The sequence below is a fragment of the Cervus canadensis genome, chromosome X, assembly GCF_019320065.1.
Source record: "Cervus canadensis isolate Bull #8, Minnesota chromosome X, ASM1932006v1, whole genome shotgun sequence".
NCBI lineage: Eukaryota > Metazoa > Chordata > Mammalia > Artiodactyla > Cervidae > Cervus > Cervus canadensis.
This window is the reverse complement of record NC_057419.1, coordinates 49108999-49134464: the sequence shown is the minus strand read 5'-3', so window position 1 is coordinate 49134464 and position 25466 is coordinate 49108999. Positions and strand designations below refer to the sequence as shown.

General features: G+C 40.1%; 1 protein-coding gene across 1 annotated transcript; it reads left to right on the top strand.

Annotated features, from left to right (window-relative positions):
* The first annotated feature begins 23441 nt into the window (after nt 1-23441).
* Nucleotides 23442-24400, top strand: LOC122435988 (putative ferritin heavy polypeptide-like 19). Its single transcript, XM_043460097.1, has 2 exons — nt 23442-23727; nt 23890-24400. Exons 1-2 carry the CDS (start codon nt 23599-23601, stop codon nt 24253-24255), a joined length of 495 nt encoding a protein of 164 aa, XP_043316032.1. The 5' UTR covers nt 23442-23598; the 3' UTR covers nt 24256-24400.
* The last annotated feature ends 1066 nt before the right edge of the window (nt 24401-25466 follow it).

Below are 25466 nucleotides of genomic sequence, written 5' to 3'. Positions count from 1 at the left end.
GTAGTGGTGAGAATGGGCACCCTTGTCTTGTTCCTGACTTTAGGGGAAATGTTTTCAATTCTTCACCGTTGAGGATAATGTTTGCTGTGGGTTTGTCACATATAGCTTTTATTATGTTGAGGTATATTACTTCTATTCCTGCTTTCTGGAAGGTTTTTTTTTTTTATCATAAATGGATGTTGAATTTTCTCAAAGGCTTTCTCTGCATCTATTGAGATAATCATACAGTTTTTATCTTTAAATTTGTTAATGTGCTGTATTACATTGATTGATTTGTGGATATTTAAGAATCTTTGCAAGGCAGGGATAAAGCCCACTTGGTCATGATGTATGATCTTTTAAATATGTTGTTGCAATCTGTTTGCTAGAATTTTGTTGAGGATATTTTCATCCATGTTCATCAGTGATATTGGCCTGTAGGTTTCTTTTTTTTTGGCATTTTTGTCAGGTTTTGGTATTAGGGTGATGGTGGCCTTATAGAATGAACTTGGAAGTTTACCTTCCTCTGCAATTTCCTGAAGAGTTGGAGTAGGATAGGTGTTACCACTTCTCTAAATTTTTTGGTAGAGTTCAGCTGTGAAGCCTTCTGGTCCTGGGCTTTTGTTTTCTGGAAGATTTCTGATTACAGTTTCGATTTCCTTGTTTGTGATGGTTCTGTTAAGATTTTCCATTTCTTCCTGGTTCAGTCTTGGAAAGTTATACTTTTCTAAGAATTTGTCCATTTCTTCCAAGTTGTCCCTTTTATTGGCATATAGTTGCTGATAGTAGCCTCTTATGATCCTTTGTATTTCTGTGTTGTCTGTTGTGATCTCTTCATTTTCATTTCTAATTTTGTTGATTTGATTCTTCGCCCTTTGTTTCTTCATGAGTCTGGCTAATGGTTTGTCAATTTTATTTATCTTCTGAAAGAACCAGCTTTTGGCTTTGTGGATTTTTAGTATGGTCTCTTTAGTTTCTTTTGCATTTATTTCTGCCCTAATTTTTAAGATTTCTTTCCTTCTACGAACCCTGGGGTTCTTCATTTCTTCCTTCTCTAGTTGCTTTAGGTGTAGAGTTAGGTTATTTATTTGACTTTTTTCTTGTTCCTTGAGGTAAGCCTTCCCCTTAGCACTGCTTTTACAGTGTCCCATAGGTTTTGGGTTGTTGTGTTTTCATTTTCATTCGTTTCTATGCATATTTGATTTCTTTTTTGATTTCTACTGTGATTTGTTGGTTATTCAGCAGCGTGTTGTTCAGCTTCCATATATTGGAATTTTAATAGTATTTCTTCTGTAATTGACATCTAATCTTACTGCATTGTTGTCAGAAACAATGCTTGGAATGGTTTTAGTTTTTTTTTTTTTTTTAATTAACTGAGGATAGATTTATAGCCCAGTATGTGATCTATCCTGGAGAAGGTACCATGTGCACTTGAGAAAAACATGAAATTCATTGTTTTGGGTTGAAATGTCCTATAGATATCAAATAGGAATAAGTGGTCCATTGTATCATTTAAAGGTTGTGTTTCCTTGTTAATTTTCTGTTTAGTTGATCTATCCATAGGTGTGAGTGGGGTATTAAATTCTCCCACTATTATTGTGTTATTGTTAATTTCCCCTGTCATAGTTGTTAGCATTTGCCTTACATATTGCAGTGCTCCTATGTTGGGTGCATATATATTGTTATATCTTCTTCTTGGATTGATCCTTTTATCATTATGCAGTGTCCATCTTTGTCTCTTTTCACAGGCTTTGTTTTAAAGTCTATTTTATCTGATATGAGTATTGCTACTCCTGCTTTCTCCTGGTCTCTATTTGCATGGAATATCTTTTTCCAGCCATTCACTTTCAGTCTGTATGTGTCTCTTGGTTCAAGGTGGCTCTCTTGTAGACAACATATGTAGAGGTCTTGTTTTTGTATCTATTCAGCCAGTCTTTGTCTTTTTGTTGGGGTATTCAACCCATTTGCATTTAAGGTAATTATTGATAAGTATGATCCCATTGCCATTTACTTTGTTGTTTTTTGGGTTCGAGTTTATACACCCTTTCTGTGTTTCCTGTCCTTTAGCATTTGTTGGAGAGCTGGTTTGGTGGTGTTGAATTCTCTCAGCTTTTGCTTGTCTGTAAACCTTTTGATTTCTCCTTCATATTTGAATGAGATCCTTGCTGGGTACAGTAAATTGGGCTGTAGGTTATTTTCTTCCATCACTTTAAGTGTGTTCTGCCATTCCCTTCTGGCCTGAAGAGTTTCTATTGAAAGATCAGCTATTATCCTTATAGGAATCCCCTTGTGTGTTATTTGTTGTTTTTCCCTTGCTGCTTTTAATATTTGTTCTTTGTGTTTGATCTTTATTGATTTGATTAATATGTGTCTTGGGGTGTTTCACCTTGGGTTTATCCTGTTTGGGACTCTCTGGGTTTCTTGGACTTGGGTGACTATTTCCTTCCCCATTTTAGGGAAGTTTTCAACTATTATCTCCTCAAGTATTTTCTCATGGTCTTTCTTTTTGTCTTCTTCTTCTGGGACTCTTATGATTTGAATGTTGGGGCTTTTAACATTGTCCCAGAGGTCTCTGAGGTTGTCCTCATTTATTTTAATTCTTTTCTTTCCTCCTCTCTGTTTCATTTATTTCTACCATTCTATCTTCTACGTCACTTATCCTATCTTCTGCCTCTGTTATTCTACTGTTGGTTCCCTCCAGAGTGTTTTTGATCTCATTTATTGCATTATTCATTTTTATTTTTTATTTTTTTTTATTTTTTTTTTATTATTCATTTTTAATTGACTCTTTTTTATTTCTTCTAGGTCCTTCTTAAACCTTTCTTGCATCTTCTCAATCCTTGTCTCCAGGCTATTTATCTGTAACCTCATTTTGGTTTCAAGATTTTGGATCATTTTCACTATCATTATTCAGAATTCTTTATCAGGTAGATTCCCTATCTCTTCCTCTTTGGTTTGGTTTGTTGGGCATTTATCCTGTTCCTTTATCTGCTGGGTATTTCTGACTTTTCATCTTGTTTATATTGCTGTGTTTGGGGTGGCCTTTCCGTATTCCAGCAGTTTGTGGTTCCTCTTTATTGTGGAGGTTCCTGGTTGTGGGTGGGGTTGGATGGGTGGGTTGTCAAAGTTTCCTGGCTAGGGAAGCTTGTGTCGGTGCTCTGGTGGGTGGAGCTGGATTTCTTCTTTCTGGAGTGCAATGAATTGTTCAGTAGTGAGTTTTGAGATGTCAGTGGGTTTGGTGTGACTTTGGGCAGCCTGTATATTGAAGCTTAGGGCTATGTTCCTGTGTTGCTGGAGAGTTTGTGTTGTATGTCACCCCTCGAGTGGTGCTTCGTTTCAGTGTAGGTATGGAGGCATTTAATGAGCTCCTATTGATTAATGTTCCCTGTGTTCAGGAGTTCTCTGGTGTTCTCAGTATTTGGACTTAAGCCTCCTACCTCTGGTTCTCAATGTTATTCTTACAGTAGCCTCAAGACTTCTCCATCTGTACAGCACCAATGATAAAACATCTAGGTTAATGATGAAAAGCTTCTCCACAGTGAGGGACACCTGGAGAAATTCACAGAGTTACAAGGAAAAGAGAAGAGGAAGGAGGGACATAGAGGTGACCACGAGGAGAAGAAGGGGAATCAAAAGAGGAGAGAGCAAACTAGCCAGTAATCACTGCCTTATGTGCTCTCCACAGTCTGAATCCTCAGAGATTTTCACGAAGTTACACAGAGAAGAGAAGATGGAGGAAGGAGACAGAGGTGGCCAGGAGGAGGAAAGTAGGAATCCAAAGGAGAGAGACAGATCCATCCAGTAATCAGTTCCTAAGTATTCTCCATAGCCCGGAACACACCAAGAGATTCATAGAGTTGGGTAAAGAAGAAAAGGGGGAGGTGGGAGACAGAGGCGACCTGCTGGAGAAAAAGGAGAGTCAAAAGCGGGAGAGAGCAATCTGGCCAGTGATCATGCTCCCAAGTAAAAATGGGTACTGAAGATTGGGTTCTTAAAGGTACAAAGTTGATAAGAAATACCAAAAAGCAAAGATTAAAAATCTAGAGTAGAGGTTAGATTCTCAAAAATAAAATGTTAAAAAAAAAGTCACAACAATTATAAAATATATATATGAAGTTTCCTTTAAAAATTGGGTCTTTTCACAGATGTACAGAACAGACTTTTGGACTCTGTGGGAGAAGGCGAGGGTGGGATGTTTTGAGAGAACAGCATCGAAAGATGTGTATTATCAAGGGTGAAACAGATCACCAGCCTAGGTTGGATGCATGAGACAAGTGATCGGGGCTGGTGCACTGGGAAGACCCAGAGGGATCAGGTGGAGAGGGAGGTGGGAGGGGGGATCGGGAGGGGGAATACATGTAAATCCATGGCTGATTCATGTCAATGTATGACAGAAACCACTACAATATTGCAAAGTAATTAGCCTCCAACTAATAAAAATAAATGGGAAAAAAATAAATAAAAGTAAACTGTCATACTTAAAAAGAAGTAAAAAAAAAATTGGGTCTTTTTTTTGGTAATGTAATAGTAGGTTATAAAAATGAAACTTAAAGGAGTAATAGAGGACTTAAAAATAAAAAAAAAATAAAAATGATAATTGTAAAAATATATCTAGGACTTTCTCTGGAGCTGTTGTGGGCATTGTGGGGTCAGTTCATTTTCAGATAGTTCCTTGATCCGGCTTATAGTTCTCAAGGCCTATAGGCCCCTTCCTATGTAGTCAGTGCTAACTACAGGGTTTCAATCTATTGTACCTGTCATTCCAAAGCAGTTCCCTCTGTTTATTTTAGCTTCTTCTGTCTGATGATCTCTTCAGTGTCTAATTTCTGCCCTGGCACAAGGGGGGCAGTGGTCGTCACTTTTTTTTAGGCTCACTTGTTCAGTCGTGCTGTGGGGAGGGAGGAATACTGCAAACAAATATCACTGTCCTGTGTGGGAAGTGCTTGCAGTGTTTCAGCAGCACTGGGTTTGCCTCCGCTCATGGCGTGTGTGCCTTTCCAGTCTATACTGCTCAGGCTCTAGGTTGCTCTGCTGGGAACTGTCTGAGGTGGGCTCTGGGTTGCATGCACTTCCCAGGTCTAAGCCTCTTAGGTTCAGGTTCTCAGGTACTCCACAAAGGTGCAGACTCATTTGGGCCTGCATTTTGTGCCCTTCCCAGGCCCAAGCAGCTCAGGTGACCAGGTGCTTGGCAAGCGCAGCCACCCCCAGTTTAAGGCTGTGTTTTTTCACCTCCCCTGTCCCAGCCACTTGGTTTTCTGGGCGTACAATGGGCGTGCCTTCTCAGGTGTGCCGTGTATCTCTTCTGTGGAGCTGATCTCTGGCTGCAACCCTCCCAGTGGATGTCGACCGTCCAGAATCCCAAGAAGTCTTGGTTAGCGAAGAAGTCTGCTTGCAGTTTGGTATCGGATGCCTCTCTGGGGCTGCGATTGCCCTCTTCTGGCTCTGGCTGCACTCGCCTGCCTGTCTCCTGTGGGGGATGGGCTGTTTCGCAGCTGGCTAGTTCTGCTCAGCCCTTTGTTCTGTGATCCGGCCTGGCAGTGTCTTAGGTTAGGGCTTTTCACAGGATAGCTATCCCACAGTCTCGGTTGCTATCTCAAGTTAGTTACCTCAGATTGCCCTCGGGACATTCAGGCCCAGTCCTTACACTAAGCAATGCAGCCTGCGCCTCCCTGTCCAGCCCCCACTTGCTAGTGGTGGATGCGAGCTTCTGGGCTGCTGCTCCACTAGGAGTTTCTGTTAGGCACGTAACCTGTGGGTTTTAATTATTTACTTATTTATTTATTTTTCCTCCTGGTTATTTTGCCCTCTGAGATTCCAAGGCTCGCCATAGACACACCGGAGGGAGTGTTTCCTGGTGTTTGGAAACTTCTCTCTTTTTTAAGACTCCCTTCCCACGACAGATCTCTGTCCCTACATTTTCTGTCTCTCTTTTTATCTTTTATATGTTGTCCTACTTCCTTTAGAAGACAATGGGTTGCCTTTCTGGGTGCCTGATGTCTTCTGCCAGCATTCATAAGTTGTTTTGTGGAATTTGCTCAGTGTTCAAATGTTCTTTAGATGAATTTGTGGGGGAGAATGTGGTCTCCCCATCCTATTTCTCTGCCATCCTAAGACCGCCCCCCCCCCCCCAATTTTCTATTCTTGTAATGTCTTTATTTGGTTTTGGTATCTGTGTAAGACTGGTTTCATAAAATGAGAAAGTGTTTCTTTTCCCTCAATTCTTAGAAGAGTTGTGAATGATTGGTATTATTCTTTAAATGCTTAGTTGAATTCACCAGTGAAACTATCCGGTCCAGGGCTTTTATTTGTTGGGAAATTTTGATTACTCTTTCAATCTCTAATGGTTACAGGTCTATTGAAATTTTCTATTTCTTCTTGAATCAGTTTAGCTAATGTGCGTGAGTCAAGGAATTTGCTCATTTCTTTTAGTTTATCCAATGTGTTAGCACAAAACTGTTCATAGTATTCTCTTAGAATTATTTTTTATCTCTGAAGATCAATAGTAATGTTCAGTATTTCATTTCTGATTTTAATTATGTGATGTTTTCTCTTTTTAATTCCAGTCTAGATAGAAGTTTGCAATATTTGTTCATCTTTTCGAAGAAACAGCTTTCGATTTCATTGATTTTATTGTTTTGTAATTTCTCTTCTGTTTAGTTCTGCTCTAATCTTTATTATTTCCTTTATTCTGCCAGCTTTGGTTTGGTTCACTCTTCTTTCTCTAGTTCCTTCAAATATAATGTTATAGTACTGATTTCTTCTTTTTTAGTGTGTACATTTACGGCTATCAATTTCCTTTTGAGCACTGATATTCTTGCATACTGTATCTTTATGCTGTGCTTTTGTTTTCATTTGCCCTTAGGCATTTTTAATTTTTATTGTGATTTCTCCTTTGCCCTATTTGTTGTTCTTAAGTGTGTTGTTTAATGTATTTTTTTGTGTGTGTGTGAAATTTTAGTTTTCTTTTTGTTATTTACTTCTAACTCAATTTCATCATAGAAGATACTTTGACTGAATTCCATCTTTTAAACATATTGGGACTTCTTTTGTGGTCTAATCTGTGATCTATCCAGGAGAATGTCCTGTATGCATTTGAAAATATTGTGTATTCTGTTATTGGGTAGACTGTCCTACATATATCTAAGTCTGGTTGATTTGTTGTATTGCTCGAGTCCACCATTTCCTTACTGAGCTTCTGTCTATTTCTTCTATCCTATCTGTTATTGAAAGTTAGGTATTGAAGTTTCCAGCTATTATTAAAGAAATATCCCTCCCTTCACTTCAATCAAGGTTTGCTTCCTATATTTGAAGGCCGTTTGTTAGGTCTGTTAATGCTTAGAATTTTACCTTTTACTGTGCTAAGTTGTTTATTAAAATATAGTGTCCTTCTTGGTCTCATAATATTTTTTCATTTACACTCTATTTTCTCACAGGTTAGGATAGCCCCTCCAGCTCTCTGTTGTTATTGTTTGTATGGAATACCTTTTCAATGCTTTCATTTTTTCAAAATTTTTATTGGTGTATAGTTGCTTTTCAATTCTGTGTTAGTTCCTGCTGCACAACCAAGTGAATCAGCTATATACATGTATATCCCCTCATTTTTTATTTCCCTCCCAGTTAGGTCACCACAGAGCATTGAGTAGAGTTCCCTTAGCTATACAGTAGGTTCTCATTAGCTATTTTATAGATAGTAGTCTATATATGTCAATCCCAATCTCCCAATTCATCCTGCTGTGATTTGCCCTCTTGGTGTTGATACATTTGTTCTCTGTGACTGTGACTCTATTTATGCATTGCAAATAGGTTCTTTGGTACCATTTTTCTAGATTCCGCATATATACATTAATATATGATATTTGGTTTTCTGGATTACTTCACTCTGTATGACAGTTCCTAGATCCATCGATGACTCCACAAATGGAACATTTTTTTTCCTTTTTATGGTTCAGAAAGATGCCATTGTATATAATGTGCTACATCTTTTTTTAATCCATTCCTCTGTTGGTGGACATTTAGGTTTCTTCCATGTCCTGGCTATTGTAAATGGTGTTGCGATAAACATCACAGTACATATATCTTTTGGAATTCTGGTTTCCTCCATGATACATGCTCAGAAGTGGGATTGTTGGGTGATATGGTAGTTCCATATTTTAAGGAACCTCCTTATTGTTCTCCATAGTGGCTGTATCAGTTTACATTCTCACCAACAGTGAGATGTTTTGAGGATGGCCACTCTGACCAATGTGAGGTCGTAGCTTTGACTTGCATTTATCTAATAATTAGTGGGGTGTTGAGCATCTTTTTATGTTCCTCTTGGCTATCTGTATGTTATCTTTGGAGAAATGTCTATTTAGGTCTTCTACACGTCTTTTGATCGGGCTGTTTGATTGTTTTGATATTGAGTTGCATGAGCTGTTTGACTATTTTGGAGATTAATCCTTTGTCAATTGCTTCATTTGCAAATATTTTCTTCCATTCTGAGGGTTGTCTTTTCCTCTTTTTTATGGTTTCATTTGCTATGCAAAAGCTTTTAGGTTTGATTAGGTCCCATTTTTACTTTCTGTTTTTGTTTTCATTACTCTAGGAGGTGAGTCAAAAAAGATCTTGCCATGATTTATGTCAAAGACTGTTCTGCCTATATTTTCCTCTAAGAGTTTTTATAGTATCTGACCTTAAGTTTAAATCTTTAATCCATTTTGAGTTTATTTTAGTGTATGGTGTTAGAGAGTGTTCTAATTTCCTTCTTTTGCATATAGCTGTCCAGTTTTCCCAGCATCACTTATTGAAGAGACTGTCTTTTCTTCACTGTATATTCTTGTCTCCTTTGTCAAAGATCAGGTGACCATAGGTGCATCAGTTTATTTCTGGACTTTCTATCCTGTCACAATGATCTATATTTATGTTTTTGTGCCAGTACCATACTGTCTTGGTTACTGCAGCACTGGAGTATACCCTGAAGTCAGGGAGTCTGATTTATCAAGCTCCATTTTTCTTTCTCAGGATTGCTTTAGCTATTTGTAATCTTTTGTGTTTACATGCAAATTGTAAAAATTTTTATTCTAATTGTGTGCAAAATGTTATTGCTAATTTGATAACGAACTGTAGATTGCTGTCAAAATTGTATCTGAATACATTGCATGTCCAATAATATAGATAAATAATTGCTTTATATATCTGTCTTTCAAATACTGTAGTAAATTAAATAGTGGATTTATATGCCAAAATTACAATAGGAGTAGATTTTATAATTGTCCATGAGCTTACCTTTCCCAAGGATCTTTATTTATTCATACAGCTTCAATCCACTGTCTAGTATTTTTTTCATTTTCAATATTATGAATTCCCTCCTTTTGCATCTCTTGCAGGGCAGGTCTTGTGGTAATGAACCTACTTAGCTTTTGTTTATTTGAGAATGTATAATTTCTCAGTAATTTTTGAAGGGTAGTTTTGCTGGACATAGCACTCTCAGTTGACAGTTTATTACTTTCCTTCATCACTTTGAATATATCAGGTCACTGATTTCTTGTCTCCAAGATTCTTGATAAGAAATCAGTTGATAAAGTTATTTAGGATCCATTATATGTGATGAGTTGCTTCTCCCATTCTGCTTCCAAGATTCTCTTTTTGTCTTGACTTTTGACAGATGATTATAATGTGTCTAAGTGTGGGTGGTGGGTGTCTTTCTTTTCATTCTACTTGGAGTTTGTTGAGACACTTGAGTTTGTAGATTCATGTATTTCATCAAATTTGAGAAGTTTTCAGTCATTCTTCTTTAAATAACCTTTTCCAGGCCTTCCCCTTTTCTTCTCTTTCTGGATGCCACAATGTATGTGTTGGTCTGCTTGATGATATTCATGAATGTCTTAGTCAGGCCAAAAGAATACCAGGGAGGGAGTGCCACCCCACCTGTCAGCAGATAATTGGATTAAAGCTTTACTGAGTAAGGCCTTGCCCACTAGAGCAAGACCCAGTCTTTCCCTCCCATCAGGAAGCTTACACAAAACTCCTATCCTCAGCCATCAGAGGGCTGACAGAAGAAGCAAGAAGCATAGTTTCACAGAGGCTAAGACAAAAACCATATTACAGAAAATTAATCACAATGAAAAAGCATAAAGTCATGTCCCAGATGAAGGGGCAAGACAAAACCCCAGAAAAACACTAAATGAAGTGGAGATAGGTAACGTTTCAGAAAAATAATTCAGAATAACGATAGTGAAGATGATTCAGGATCTTGGGAAAAGAGTGGAGGCAACAACTGAGAAGATGCAGGAAATGTTTACCAAAGATTTAGAATCACTAAAGAACAAACAATGAATAATACACTGAAAAGAAAGTGTTTGATGCTAAGTCATGTCTGACTCTTTGCAACCCCATGGACTATGGTCTACCAGGCTCCTCTGTCCATGGGAATTTCCAGGCAAGAATCCTAGAGTGGATTGCCATTTCCTTCTTCAGGAGATCTTCTTAACCCGGGACCGAACCCGGGTCTCCCACATTGCAGGCAGATTCTTTACTATCTGAGCTACCAAGGAAGCCTGATAGGCTTGTGATTGTTGTTGGTCAGTTGCTCAGTCATGTCTGAGTCTTTGAGACTCCGTGGACTGCAGCATGCCAGACTTCCCTGTCCTTTACCATCTCCTGGAGCTTGCTCAGACTCATGTCCATTGAGTCAGTGATGCCATCCAACCATCTTATCCTCTGTTGCCCCCTTCTCCTCCTGCCTTCAATTGTTCCCAGCATCAGGGTCTTTTCCAATGAGTCAATTCTTCACATTAGGTGGCCAAACTATTGGAGTTTCAGCTTCAGCATCCATCCTCCCAATGAATATCCAGAGTTGATTTCTTTTAGGATTGACTGGTTTGATCTCCTTGCTGTCCAAGGGATTCTCAAGAGTCTTCTCCATTACTACAGTTCAAAAGCATCAGGGACTTTTCCAATGAGTCATCTGTTTTCATCAGATGACTTAAATACTCGAGTTTCAGCTTCAGCATCAGTCCTTCCAAGTACTCAAGGTTGATTTCCCTTGAGATTGACTGGTTTGATCTCCTTGCTGTCCAAGAGATTCTCAGGAATCTTCTGCAGCACCACAGTTTGAAGGCGTCAATTCTTTGGCACTCTGCCTTCTTTATGGTCCAGCTCTCACAATGGTATGTGACCACTGGGAAGACCATAGCCTTGACTATACAAACCTTTGTTGACAGAGTAATGTCTCTGCTTTTCAACACACAGTCTTGGTTTGTTATAGCTTTCCTGCCAAGAAACAAATGTCTTCTGATTTCATGGCTGCAATTACTGTCTGCAGTGATTTCAGAGCCCAAGAAGAGGAAATCTGTCACTACTTCCACCTTTTCCCCCTCTTTTTGCCATGAAGTAATAGGGCCAGATGCCATGATCTTAGGTTTTTTAAATACATATTTATAAATATGCATTATATATATATATTCATACATTTTCATGTATGATGAAATTTTTGATATGAATCAAAAATTCATACATTTTCTAATATATTAGAAAATGTATGAATTTTTTCCCAACTCATGACTGAGTGACTGAACTGAACTGAACTGAAAAAATTTATGACATTTTGATCCCACTTGTTTAACTTATTATGAATAAAATGTTAGATTTCAAATTAAAAAATAAATGTGCACTAAGCAACAAAAGTTTATTGTATAGCATAGGGAGCTATAGTCAATATCTTGTAATAACCTATGATGGAAAATAATTTCAAAAATAATACATGTGTTTTTATATAACTGAATCACTTTGCTGTGCACTTGAGACGTTGTAAGTCAACTATGCTTCAATAAAATATATATATTTTTAAAAACTTGATAATTTCAATTGTCCTGTCTTCAAGTTTGATTTTTTCTTTCCCCTGATTAAATCTGCTTTGAAGCCTGTAGGTGATTTTTCATCTTAGTCATTGTATTATTCAAGTCCAGCATTTCTTTTCAGTTTTTCTCTGTATTTTATCTCTGCATTGATATTTTCACTTTGTTAATGCACTGTTTTCCTTTGTCCACGTCTTCCTTTATCTCTCTGAGCATCTTTAACACAGCTGTTTTGATGTCTCTGTTTAAAAATCCCATCATCTGGACTCCATTAGAGGGGCTTTACATTGATTTATTTTCTTCATTTAAATAGGTTATACTTTCATGTTTCTTTATATGCTTTGTGGTTTTTTGCTGTTGCTGCTGCTGAAAACAAAATCTGTTGGGGAGTCTCACTAATGGATGAAATTGACTGAAATTAATCATAATTTACCAGTCTGTTTTGCCTTAGAAATTTCAGTTGTTTAATAGAACCTGCAGTTCCAAAATAGATACTCCAGAGGTTTTTAAACTGTAATTCTTGTCTAGTGCAGAGACCCAGATTCGTACTGTTTCCTACTCTGCCATCTTCCTTCTCAGCTTCACCTCACAGCTTCATATGAATGAATTATATTTCATTGTATGGATAAAATATATATTTTTAATCTTTTCATGAATTGATGGACACTTGTGCTATCTTGACATTTTTGTCTACCTATGAATAATGTTGCTATGAAAATTTGTGTAGAAGTTTTGGTATGGACATAAATTTTAATTTCTCTTAAGTATATATACCTAAGAGTGGAACTGTGGAGTCATATTGTAACTCTATTTTTAACTTTTTGAGAAACCACCGCTATATTTTTCATAGTGGGTGCACCATTTTACATCATCTTCAGTGATATATAAAGGTTCCAATATCTCCACATCCTCACCAGAGTTGCTGCTGTTTACTGTAGTCACTATAAAATATGTGAAGTGGCATCTCACTGTGGTTTTAATTTGCATTTTACTAATCCGAATTCACTAATGATGTTGAGCACATTTTCATCAACTAATAGACAATTGCATATCTTCTTTGGTAATTGTCTATTAGCATCCTTGCATATTTAAAAATTAAATTATTTCTCTTTTACTTTGAGTTGTAATATATTTAGTTCTTTACACATTTTAGATACTAAGTATAACAGGGATATGACTTGTAAAAATTCTCTCGTTGTGTGGATTGTCTATTTCAATTTATTTTTCAGCTCAGTTCAGTTCAGTGGCTCAGTCGTGTCCAATTCTTTGCGACCCCATGGACTGCAGCATGCCAGGCTTCCCTGTCCTTCAACAACTCCCGGAGCCTACTCAAACTTATGCCCATCGCATTCGTGAGGCCATCCAACCATGTGATCATCTTTCATTCCCTTCTCCTGCTGCTTTCAATCTTTCCCAGCATCAGGGTCTTTTCCAATGAGTCAGTTATTTGCATCAGATAGCCAAAGTATTGGACTTTCAGCTTCAGCATCAGTCCTTCCAATGAATATTCAGGTCTGATTTCCTTTAGGATGGACTCGTTGGATCTCTTTGCAGTCCAAGGGACTCTCAATAGTCTTCTCAAACACCACAGTTCAAAAACATCAATTCTTCAGTGCTCAGCTTTCTTTATAGTCCAACTCTCACATCCATACATGACTACTGGAAAAACCATAGCTTTGACTAGACAGACCTTTGTTGCTAAAGTAACATCTCTGCTTTTTAGTATGCTGTCTAGGTTGGTCATAGCTTTTCATCCAAAGAGCAAGCATCTTTTAATTTCACAGCTGCAGTCACCATCTGCAGTGATTTTGGATCACCCCAAAATAAAGCCTTTCACTGTTTCCATTGTTTCCCTATCTATTTGCCATGAAGTGATGGGGCAGGATGCCAAGATCTTAGTTTTCTGAATGTTGAGTCTTAAACCAACTTTTTCACTCTCCTCTTTTACTTTCATCAAGAGGCTCTTCAGTTCCTCTTTTCTTTCTGCCATAAGAGTGGTGGCATCTGCATATCTGAAGTTATTGATATTTCCCTTGGAAATCTTTATTCCAGCCTGGCATTTCCCAAGATGTACTCTGCATATAAGTTAAATAAGCAAGGCAACAATATATAGCCTTGACATACTCCTGTCCCAGTTGGAACCAGTCCAGTGTTCCATGTCTGGTTCGAACTGTTGTTTCTTGATCTACATACAGGTTTCTCAGAAGGCAGGTTAGGTGGTCTGGTATTTCCATCTCTTGAAGAATTTTCCACAGTCTGTTTTGATCCACACAGTCAAAGACATTGGTGCAGTCAATAAAGCCAAAGTAGATGTTTCTCTGGAACTCTCTTTCTTTTTCTATGATCCAATGCATGGCAACTTGGCCTCTGGTTCCTCTGGGAGCCAGCAGGCACAGGAGAGTCAGTCCTGGCAGGGCCCTTCCTGCTGCCTGGCCAAGGACATGTGTGAGCCAGCCCAGAGGCAATGAAGTAAGTGGAAAGGCCAACAAGTGCAGGCATGAGAGAGCTGGCCCTGGTGGTGGCCCCTCCCAGTGCCTTGGGGAGCAGGAGCTGGTGCATGTGGAGAGAGGTTGCAATGGTGACTCTATTCCTCGCATGTCATTTAATAATGGCACTCTGCTTCTATGGCAGTCATGGTTTCCTCCACAAGCCTTCCCAATTACAGACCTCTTCACTCTTATTCCTTCAGGCCTTCTCTTCCCAGCCAACAGCAGTCAGTCCTCTCCCAGAGTTTTCTCTCCAAACCTCAAGTTCCAGCTCTCATCTGCACCAGCATACACATGTCTTAGGTTGGGGTGTGCAGGGCTATGATACAGACAATCTGTGTAGGTCTCACTTTGTCCTGTCTGCCACAGATCTGTTGCTGTACTCTCCTTCAATAACCCTCGAAGTTCCTCTTCTGTCTCAACTAATCTCACTGGTGAGGGGCCTTCCTCAGGTGCAAGAAGCACACTCTACTCTCCTTCAGCTCTTCCGTTGATGGGTGAGAGCCCTGTCCTGCTTCCTCTCCTCTTTTTTCCCCCTAATTCTTTCCTCCTACCAGTTATGTAGGGATCTTTCATGTCCTTTTAGGTGTTTGACGTCCTCTGTTTGGTGAGAATTGTTCAATTTGCAGATGTATTCTTGATGCATTTGTGGGGAGATATGAACTCCATGTCCTCCTACTTTTCTGTTAGGTTGCCTTCTATTCTCTTTAGTTGTTTATTATTTCCTTGTTAATAAACTTAATTAACACTAATTATTCTAATATTTTTACTGGCATCTCTAGGACCCATTGAGTGGAAGCAGACTCCAGAAATAAGGCTTCCCAAATTGTTTTTGTTTGTTTGCTTTAAATTAAAGGAGTTGTTAGGTTGACTATTATACTGTGCTGTGCTTAATCACTCAGTTATGTCTGACTCTTTGTGACCCCATGAACTGTAGCCCTCCAGGCTTCTCTGTCCATTAGGAGTTTGCACAAATAGAAAGGACCATAGTACACTAAGTTGAACAATGCGTGTGTGCTTATTCACTCAGTCATGTCCAACTTTTTGCAACACCATGGACTGCAGCTCGCCAGGCTCCTCTGTCCATGGGGATTCTCCAGGCAAAAATACTGGAGTGGGTTGCCATGCCCTCCTTCAGGGAATCTTCCTGAGCCAGGGACGAATCCAGTTCTCTCACATTGCAAGCAGATTATTTATCATCTGAGCCACCAGGGAAGCCCAAAAATACTGGGGTGGGTAGCCTATCCCTTCTCCAGGGGATCTTCCTTATCCAGGAATTGAACTGGGTTCTCCTGCATTGCAGGTGGATTCTGTACCAGCTGAACTATTAGGAAAGCCAATATATGTATATTTCCCACCCTCTAATTTGTTTGTTCTTAAACATTTATCAGTTTAGAAGTTTTTCCAATTTAAAAGATTTATCACTTGCCTGTTAGGAGACATATCTTAATAATATCTCAAATCAATAAGATGCAAGAGGCATCCCCACAATAAAGTACAAAGAATGCTGCCTAAGTGAGACCCAGAAAGTTTACTCCAAAAAATATCATAAGAAAGTAAAGACCTTCATTGTACAGGCTGATACAACACAGGTTAAGATGGCAAAAACACACCAAGAATTGGCACAGAAAAAAGACTGCATAGCATCCCAGTCTATTTGATTGGTTGCCAAATGTACACCCTATGTATATCTTGCAGATGGCAGAGACCATGTTCTCAGTGTACACACACACATACACACACACACACACACAGAAGATCATGTAGAACATTTACTAATATTAATATTTACTATTTTAGTAAATTGACTAAATTTACTGTTTACTGTTACTTTTACATTTACTATTACTTTTGAAAGACACAGAAGGAGAAATATAAGTTCTTCCTCAAAGGACTTTAGATTCTTTAAGGTCAGAATTCTTAAAAGATGTATTATCAAGTTGGCTTTCTCTGACCTGACTGTGTATGCAATAAAAAAGCCCCATCTTAGTTATTTTTCAGGGTGAGGTTGCTTCAATTTATAATTAAATAAGTATTTTAAGTGTAAGTTTTGTAGATACATAAGCCTCAGATATGCAGATGCCACTACCCTTATGGCAGAAAGCAAAGAAAAACTAAAGAGCCTCTTGATGAACGTGAAAGAGGAGAGTGAAAAAGTTGACTTAAAACTCAACATTCAGAAAACTAAGATCATGGCATCCTGTCCCATCACTTCATGGCAAATAGATGGGGAAACAATGGAAACAGAGACAGATTTTACTTTGGGGGGCTCCAAAATCACTGCAGATGGTGACTGAAGCCATGAAATTAAAAGATGCTTGCTCCTTGGAAGAAAAGTTATGACCAATCTAGATAGCTTATTAAAAAGCAGATACATTACTTTGCTGACAAAGGTCCATCTAGTCAAAGATATGGTTTTTCCAGTAGCCATGTATGGATGTGAGAGTTGGACTATAAAGAAAGCTGAGTGCCAAAGAATTGATGCTGAACTGTGGTGTTGGAGAAGACTATTGAGAGTCCCTTGGACTGCAAGGAGATCCAACCAGTCCATCCTAAAGAAAATCAGACCTGAATATTCATTGGAAGGACTGATGCTGAAGCTGAAAGTCCAATACTTTGGCCACCTGATGTGAAGAACTGACTCATTGGAAAAGACCCTGATGCTGGGAAAGATTGAAGGCAGGAGGATAAGGGAAAGAAAGAGGATGATATGGTTGGATGGCATCACCGACTCGATGGACATGAGTTTCAACAAGCTCCGGGAGTTAGTGAAGGACAGGGAAGCCTGACATGCTGCAGTCCATGGGATCACAAAGAGTAGGACATGACTGAGTGACTGAACTGAACTGAACTGAAACCTCAGTGGGGTATTAGTTGGAGCCTGGCAATCTTTCACTCCTTTTTCTCTTGTTTTGAAAGTTTTGTTCTCCATTCTGAGATTACTTTGTCAAGATAATTAAAATGAATGTGTTCCCCTGTAGGGTTAGCTGCATGATATGAGGACTTGCCTCCACTGCTCCATAAGTTTCTCAGTTATCTGAGAACATCATTACTGGCTGGGAGGAGATATACCTTCTTTGGAGCTGAAGGTTCTCATGAGATAATTTAAATTTTGTTTTAACATTATCTTAAAAGAGTGAATTCAGGGAAAAACAAAAAGCCAGTCTTGTACCTAATTATCCAGTCCAACTTCACTCAGTATCTTTCAACTGTGCAAATTCTTCTCAGTCTTTGAAGTGAGGATAACCTACTCAGTGACTAAACTGAGCAAAAATCTTTGCAGTATCTTTCAACTGAACGTAACCCAGATACCTTTACTTGAAACCAAGTTTCAAGGATGACTTCCTCTTTCAGAGAGGAGTTCAACACCATGAAATAAAACTTATGATCATCAGCCAATAATGGGAGATCCAAGAACCAGGTGAGACTCACACAAATTCATCTAGACTCTGCAAGGAGTCAGACAGGCCCAAGAGGCTTCTGCTGATACCAGGCTAAAAAAGCTGCCCTGGGTCCCTTTGTTGGTTGCCAAAGCAGCCAATTAAAAAAAATGCACAACCTAAAAGTTAAGAACTGTGTTTTATTCAGCAGAGTTACTGAAAACTTAAGCCTAGGAGGCAGCCTCTTAGAGAACTCTGAGGGACTGCTTCAAGAGGTAAGGTGGGGCGGGGGCGGGGGAGGGGGGTTGTCCAGGGTATACAGAGGTTTTTGAAACAAAAACCAAGTAGTAGGAATATTAAAAAATTATGATTAATTTAAGAAAACTAGAAATCTCTTGTTAATGAATTTAGCACTTTTTATGTATGGAAAGATGCAAGAGTCTGGGCTCATTTAAATCATTCCTTTTACATGCACTTTAACTATCTAGGGTGAGTATCTTGTTTTTCTCCATCTTGAATCCCCTCAGGGTACACAGTCAGGGGCAGCTGCTGTGGCTGATGGTTGCAACATCCTTTGTTTATCCATACAGCAGAAGACATTTTTGTCCACAACTGTGACAATAGTTTTCAGACAGTAATGTATGAATTGCTGCCTTTTTGTTTTGTCTTGTTGTTTCCTGTAATGGATTCTCCCCTTAGCTCCTCTAATATATTTACCTATTTAAGATTTTGTACATATCTATATGTTGGTTGACCATTTTAATCAAACTTATCTTCCTTTTTTAAACCAGTGATATTACAGGGTAAATGCTCTTTTAAAAATTATTCATTAAAATTTTAATTCTTTGATAACTGATTTCATTCCTTCTAATTAAGATCTTAACAAAAGATATATAGTACATTTGGCCTGATTTATCCTTTTTATTAAAAAATACAGACTTTATTTTGTGCTAATTGTAGATTCACATGCAGTTATAAGAAATAATGTAGAGAGATCTTGTATATTCTTTATCCATTTTCTAATGTTACCCATTAGTAACATTTTGCATAACTGTAGTACAATATCACAATCAGAATATTGTTATTGATACAATCCAGTTTTCAGATTTCACCAGTGTTATATGCAGTCAAGTATAAGTGTGTGTGTGGGGGTAATTAAGTTCTATTCAATTTTATAACATGTGTAATCATCGCCAGAACTAAGATAAAGAACTCTACTGTAGAAAGTATCCTTTATGCAATGTTTTTATAGATACAGTCACCAACATCCTACTATCCTTCCTAACCAACTGGAAGCCGCTAATATCTATAATTATGTCATTTCAGGAACATTATAAAATTGGAATTATACACTATGCAACTTTGGGGATTGCCCTTTTTTTCACTCAGTATAATTCCTTCTAGGTTCATACAAGTTGTTGTGTGTATCAAGAGTTTGCTTCTTCTTATTGCTGATTTGTATTTGATGACATGAATGTACCTTTATTGATTTAACCATGCAGCTTCTAAAGGACATCTGGGTTATTTCTGGGTTTTAATTATTACAAGTAAAGCTTCTATGAATATTCATATATAAGTGTTTGTGTGAACAATAGTTTCTTTTTTCTCTAGAATAAATGCCCAAGAGTTCAAGGTAGATTGTGGTAATTGCATGACTTCTTGTCTAAGAAACTGTCAAACTGTTTTCCAGAATGTATGACCATTTTACATTCCTAACAGCAATGGACAAGTGATTCAGTATCTTTACATCCTCCCCAGCATTTGGTGTTATACTATTTTATCTTTAATTTCTATATTTGGTTTTTTATATACATTCTTATAGGTGTATAGTGATATCTCATGGTGGCTTCAATTTGAATTTCCCTATGACTATTAAGGATCATCTTTTCAAGTGTTAATTTGTTATCTATATAAAGATCAGTAGTATGATTTCCCTTCAGTGAAATATCTGTGTCTCTTGGAATGATTTCACTTTTCCCTCCTTTCTCTACTTCATAAGTCCGTCCAAAATTCTCAAGTGCAATGTACAATCCCCAAACACTTTGGAGGTGTAGAAGTCACTGATAAGGATATTGACTGGGTCTCAGAATCATGTCTAACCATCTACCTATCACCAAAAAAGCCCTGATAAGAAAGAATCAGAGATGGAGTTTTTATGAAAAGTCCACTTTCAAAAGGTACACATTAACATGTAGAGATGAAACTAAATAGCTTGTCAATGCAGAAAGATCTTTATGCCCTATCTTTAGTCTTCTCTGAGAGGCTCCAGAAACACACAGTTAGGCATGAAAATAGGAAAGCTGAGGCTCCCATTTTTTTCACTGGATTGTAAATGTTAGCCACAGATTCTTCTTGAGCAATTCCTCAAGTTCTTATTTTAGTATCAGTACTATGTTTGTTATGCTTATGGGAACTGTTTCACAAAACTGGCTGGATATTAGACCTTGTGAAGAAGATTATTTAGATAAGGGCTCAGCTTTTATGCAGTTGGCAATAAGAAAATTCAGAAGCTTGGATGTGCCTATGCTTGAAGACTGATGTGTGATTCCACAGGTAAGGCTGAGGAGGCAGTTGAACCTGCTCTTTTAGTTAATAATTAATGACCAGACTCCAGATCACCTCTTCTCTAAAAGGTAATGAACCAAATTCCAAGTCTGAAGCAACATCATATCTAGGGTGTCCTTTCCCCTGTTATGAGTGCTATAACTGGTCAAATAGTCATAGCTAGTATTCATAACCACATTCTTCCACTATCCATTCAGTATTCCCTTTACTCTCAACAAGCGCCTCTGCTGGCTGTAGTTCTTTACATGACAGAGTGACCCAAACCTTCATTTCTGAAAAGTCCAAGCCATTAGCAGTCCTACCTGGCTTGGGTTGTCATAGTTTTCCACTGACTTTAATCACTGGCATGGTAATAGTAAGAGATGCCACAAGGAATCTCATGTACTCTAGACATGATCTTCTTTACTTTTATTGTGAAGTAACAGTTCAATTCTTCCTTGATAGTCAGGCATGATACCCCAACTAGCATAGTAAATCCCTTATTTGCCAATTGATTTAGAGACAAAATTTTGAGGACCTAAGTAGAAGTCCTAGGTGTGTGCTATGAAATCCCGGATGATGAGTTACATCTGACTAGTGGGAGAGGGGGCAGAAGAGGATCATGTGAAATTTCATGGACTGCTCACTTTTGAGCAGGGCTTTGAAGAACCCTTTGGAAATTCAATGCTGACTTAAACCAAAGATATCCTCCAAGGGAGGCCTTTGAATGAGAAATTGCTGTGTGCTCTGCCCTAGCCAAAGCATGTAAAACACATGCATAGTTAAACTGGGAAATCAGAGAAGGGGGAACTCAAGTTATTTTCTTACGAGAAGCCAGTGTTCTACACTCTGTACTCTCTCCACTTCTCACAGTGTTCTTTTTTTTAATTTCTTAATTTTTATTTTTTAATTAATTTATTTATTTTAATTGTCATACCAAGAGAACATTTCATGAAAAAATGGGCTCAATAAAGGACAGAAATGGTATGGACCTAACAGAAGCAGAAGATATTAAGAAGAGGTGGCAAGAATACACAGAAGGACTGCACAAAAAAGATCTTCACGATTCAGGTAATCACAATGGTGTTATCACTCACACTCACCTAGAGCCAGATATTCTGTAGTGTGGAGTTAAGTGGGCCTTAGGAAGCATCACTATGAGCCAACTGGCCCTATGATCGCTCCTACATAAAACCCATCTGGATATGGGGAATGCGCTCCCACGATCTGTGCAGGGATTGCCCTCATGCTTGTGCCTAATTAGCATCCATAAGATCGCCTCAGGCCTGGGATATAAATGTGCCCTGAATATCCAAGTGCTTTGGATGAGCTCTTCCAGGAAGGAAAGGACAGTCACTCATTCCACTGCTAAAGATGCCCCTGATGACCCCACAGAGCTCTCAACAGTTTGTTCCACAAGCAGCAGGCATCAGATATACCCTTCAGCCCTCAAGGAAGCCTCTACGTTATATCAGGCCAGCCTGTGCCCAGCCGATGACCAATACTGCATATCCACATGGGTTCCCACCCCTGGGTGGCCTCCACTCCAGAGGACCTCACTCGTGAGTGAGACAGACTCATCGCTGGAGATGATACCATCGCAGGTGACATCATCCCAGGCCAGGAGTTCACCACTGGAGACACCTATGCCTCGTCCACTGGAGATGACACCCCAGGGCCATGGTACCATGTTGGAGATGCAGCTGCTCACCCAGATGGCTTGCTCCCCAGTTCACATTGTGGAACACCGCAACGGGGACTGAGACGTTCCTGAAACAATGGACTAAGTGCACTGCCCAATGAACCGGAGGATGAGCCGCTATGATGTGACCTGGCGGAACTTGCTGGATGTTGCCTGGGTGACCCAACCCTAGACCAAGAGGCCCCTCAGACTGTCAGTCCGTTCTCAGCCCAAAAGGACCACCCAGAAACAGACAGCGCCCCTGCCTACAGCACCTGAAGGCCGTTCAGGTCCTCACCTCCTAGATCTGCTGTCTCAGCATCACAGGCTGGGCTGTACTCTAAGCACCTGAGTTGTTTTGTTTTGTTTGCCTGCACGGGGTCTTAGCTGTAGTATGTGAGGTCTAGTTCCCCAACCAGGGATTGAACCCAGGCCCCCTGCACTGGGAGTTTGGAGTTGTAGCCACTGGAATACCAGGGAAGTCCCCTGAGTTGTTGTTTTTTGTTTTTTTAAATTTGTTTTATTGTAAGCTAAGTGCCTGATCTTAAGCTGCTGATTGCCACGGCAGCCACATCCCAGACAGCTGTCTAAAATAAACAGTGCCAGCGACCAGACTAGATGAAAGCCAGGCTTCCCCATCACAGAAGTTTCCTTTGTTTTAGACACCACTGGTTGACTAGGACAACTGACCATCTGACCACTTGTTTTTCCCGTCTGACATTTTAATTCACGCTCATGTTTTAAATTCACCAAGAAAGACTCAATCTGTAACACACTAGGCATCCCATCCTAGGCCCCAGTAGAAGCACCCCAGGCTGCACGTGTCCTCACTTTCTACCCCTGACCTGGCTGGGCAGCCTGACGCATGCCATGCATCCTCCAGGACCTGTGAGTAATGAGCCATGTTTTCTTTTCAAAGTTCCCTAAGGGTTGTTCTTGAGGCACCTCTTGCAATCCTAATAAGAACCACAGGGCTGGGGGAGGGAGGGCGGTGAAATCACAATTAAAAAAGTACAAGTGTTATTCGTTCAGTCGTTGTTGGAATCTGTGCAACCCCACTGACTATAGCCCGCCAGGCTCCTCTGTCCATGGGATTTTCCAGGCCAGCGTGCCAGAGTAGGTCGCCATTCCCTTCTCCAGAGGATCTTCCAGATGCACGGATCGAACGTGGGTCATTTACTCCCAAATATGGATGGACACATGTTTACCAGTAATTTGACAGAAGTGAAAGAGGCCATGATCAATACAAAGAACTATTTCTAGAGGAAAAAAAAACCAAATATACTACAGGAAACAGAAGAGGACATTACCAAAAATTCCAAATTCATATTCTCAGAACTGTAAAGATGACAGTGGGTTTATTCAATGGGAACATGCTGCTATAAAAGGGAGCAATTAGAAAATAAGAGAAAGTCCTTGGAAAAAAGTATTAGGCAAATGGAAAACTTCCTAGACGCGAAGTACTCAGCTTAAAGCGGCGCTGCCTCACCCTGCCTTTGATAGACAGTGGTCTTGCCCCGCCCACACATCCCGCCCACAGATCCCACCCCCTCACGTGACCTCTTCCTTAACCAATCTCAAGCCCAGGCACTGACCCCGCCCAACGGACGCCATTACCCCTCCACCCCAGAGCCGGAACGCAGCCACCTGCCCTCTGGCCTGGAGGTCGCCTCTGGCCGCCCACACCGTCCACCATGGGAAGGTTCCGACGAGTCCGCTGGCGCCTGCGTCCCCGCCGATTCCAGCCCTGCAGACGTTTCATCCGAGCCGCCGTTCCCTGGTTCTTGGAGTGGCCCTCCGTGCTGCCCACATCGCCCTCACAGGTGCGTCAGACCTACGACCCTGAGTGTGAGGCCGCAGTCAACAGCCACGCCGCCCTGGTGTTCCACGCCTCTTTCCAGTGCCTGGCCGTGGCCTTCTACCTCGACCATGATGACGTGGCCCTGAAGCATTTCTCCCGCTTTTTCCTGCTCCGCTGCCACGAGCACAGCAACACAGCTGCGAGCCTGATGTTCCTGCAGAACCGGCGTGGGGGCCGCCTCTGCTTCCTCGACATCAGAAAGCCCGAGACCCAAAAGTGGGAGAGCGGACTCCAGGCCATGCAAGACACCCTGCACCTGGAGAAGTGCGTCAACCAGAGCCTCCTCGACCTGCACCAGCTGGCCACCGAGAGCAGCGACACCGACTTGTACCTCTTCGTGGGGACCGGCTACCTGGACCAGCAGGTCAAGTTCATCAAGGATCTGGAGGACCTCGTCAGCCACCTGAGCAACGCGGGGTCCCCGGAAGGTGCCCTGGCAGAGTACTTCTTTGACAAGCTCACCCTGGGTGTCAGCAACAAGAAGGACTGAGTCTGGACTGAACTTTCCCCCGAGTCTGGGGTGACTGCCCAAGGTCACCCTGCCTGCCGTGCAGACCACAGTATTGCCCTTTGCAGAATAAGTTCACTTAAGTTTTCCTTCTTTCAGTGTTGCCAGTTCTTCCAGTAAACTAATTGCTTCCTAAAGAAATAAAGGTCTGTTGTTGATTCATGCGTGCAAATCCTTAACCTTTCAAGTTTTAAAACAGGTATCCGGGAGTCTCTTGAGTTACCAAATGCCCTGTCCACAGGAAGCTCAGCATCTCCACAGAGGGAGGGAAGAAGGGGATGCATGGGACCCTGAACAATACAAAATGTACCTTCCCCTAATAAACAGTGTGGTATATGGGATGGGTGTGGGTGAGGTGAGGCCCTGGTGAATGTGGGTGCCTGTGAATAGATGAGCTATAAAAATATGGCCTGAAAATCATGATTGGGGTTGATCTCCAGAAACTATGAAGGGAACGGGATTGGGAAGGGAATGAAATAAAGGGGTCTTCATTTTGTTTGAAGCAGACTTCTGGTAGCAAGATGCGGCCTCAGAATGCTGGCATAGCAGAGTCCCTCGCTGACAAGCTCACCCTGGGCTACAGTGACAATCTAAGGGTAGCCGGGCTGGCTTTCCAAGAGACATATTTCCTGTGGTCACCACTGTTGAGCATGGATGTTGCCCTTACAAAACATCCACGTGTCATTTTTTACTTGAATTGTACCACCCTGCAATAAAGTAGCATCATTCAACTCAAAATTTACCTCAATAGAAGGGCTGAAAAATATGGTATTAAAAATATCAGGTTTATTGATATGGCAGGAAACATTCCTTTCTCAACATATTCATATACATTACACAGAGTATGTCAGATACCTAAGGATAATTTTGAAATAGCATAGCAGATCATCATACTTTATGCATGATCATCTCAAGAAAAATAAAGAACTGACTTCTTCACAGTACGTTTTTCACAAACCACAAACTGTTAAGAATCACTCATATACCTCTAGTGCACCTGGGCTGGAAATATGAAACTTTTAAAACCAGTCTTCCCATGTTATATTTATGACTGGAGCAGGAATGCAATATGACTTCTTAATATTACAAAGGAGACCAACAAGTTGCTTTATTTTTTCTTCTAATGCAGTAAACATAAGACTTGAGAAAGCTCTTCAGTACCCCCATATTTGCTGGTATGTAATTCTCCAGCT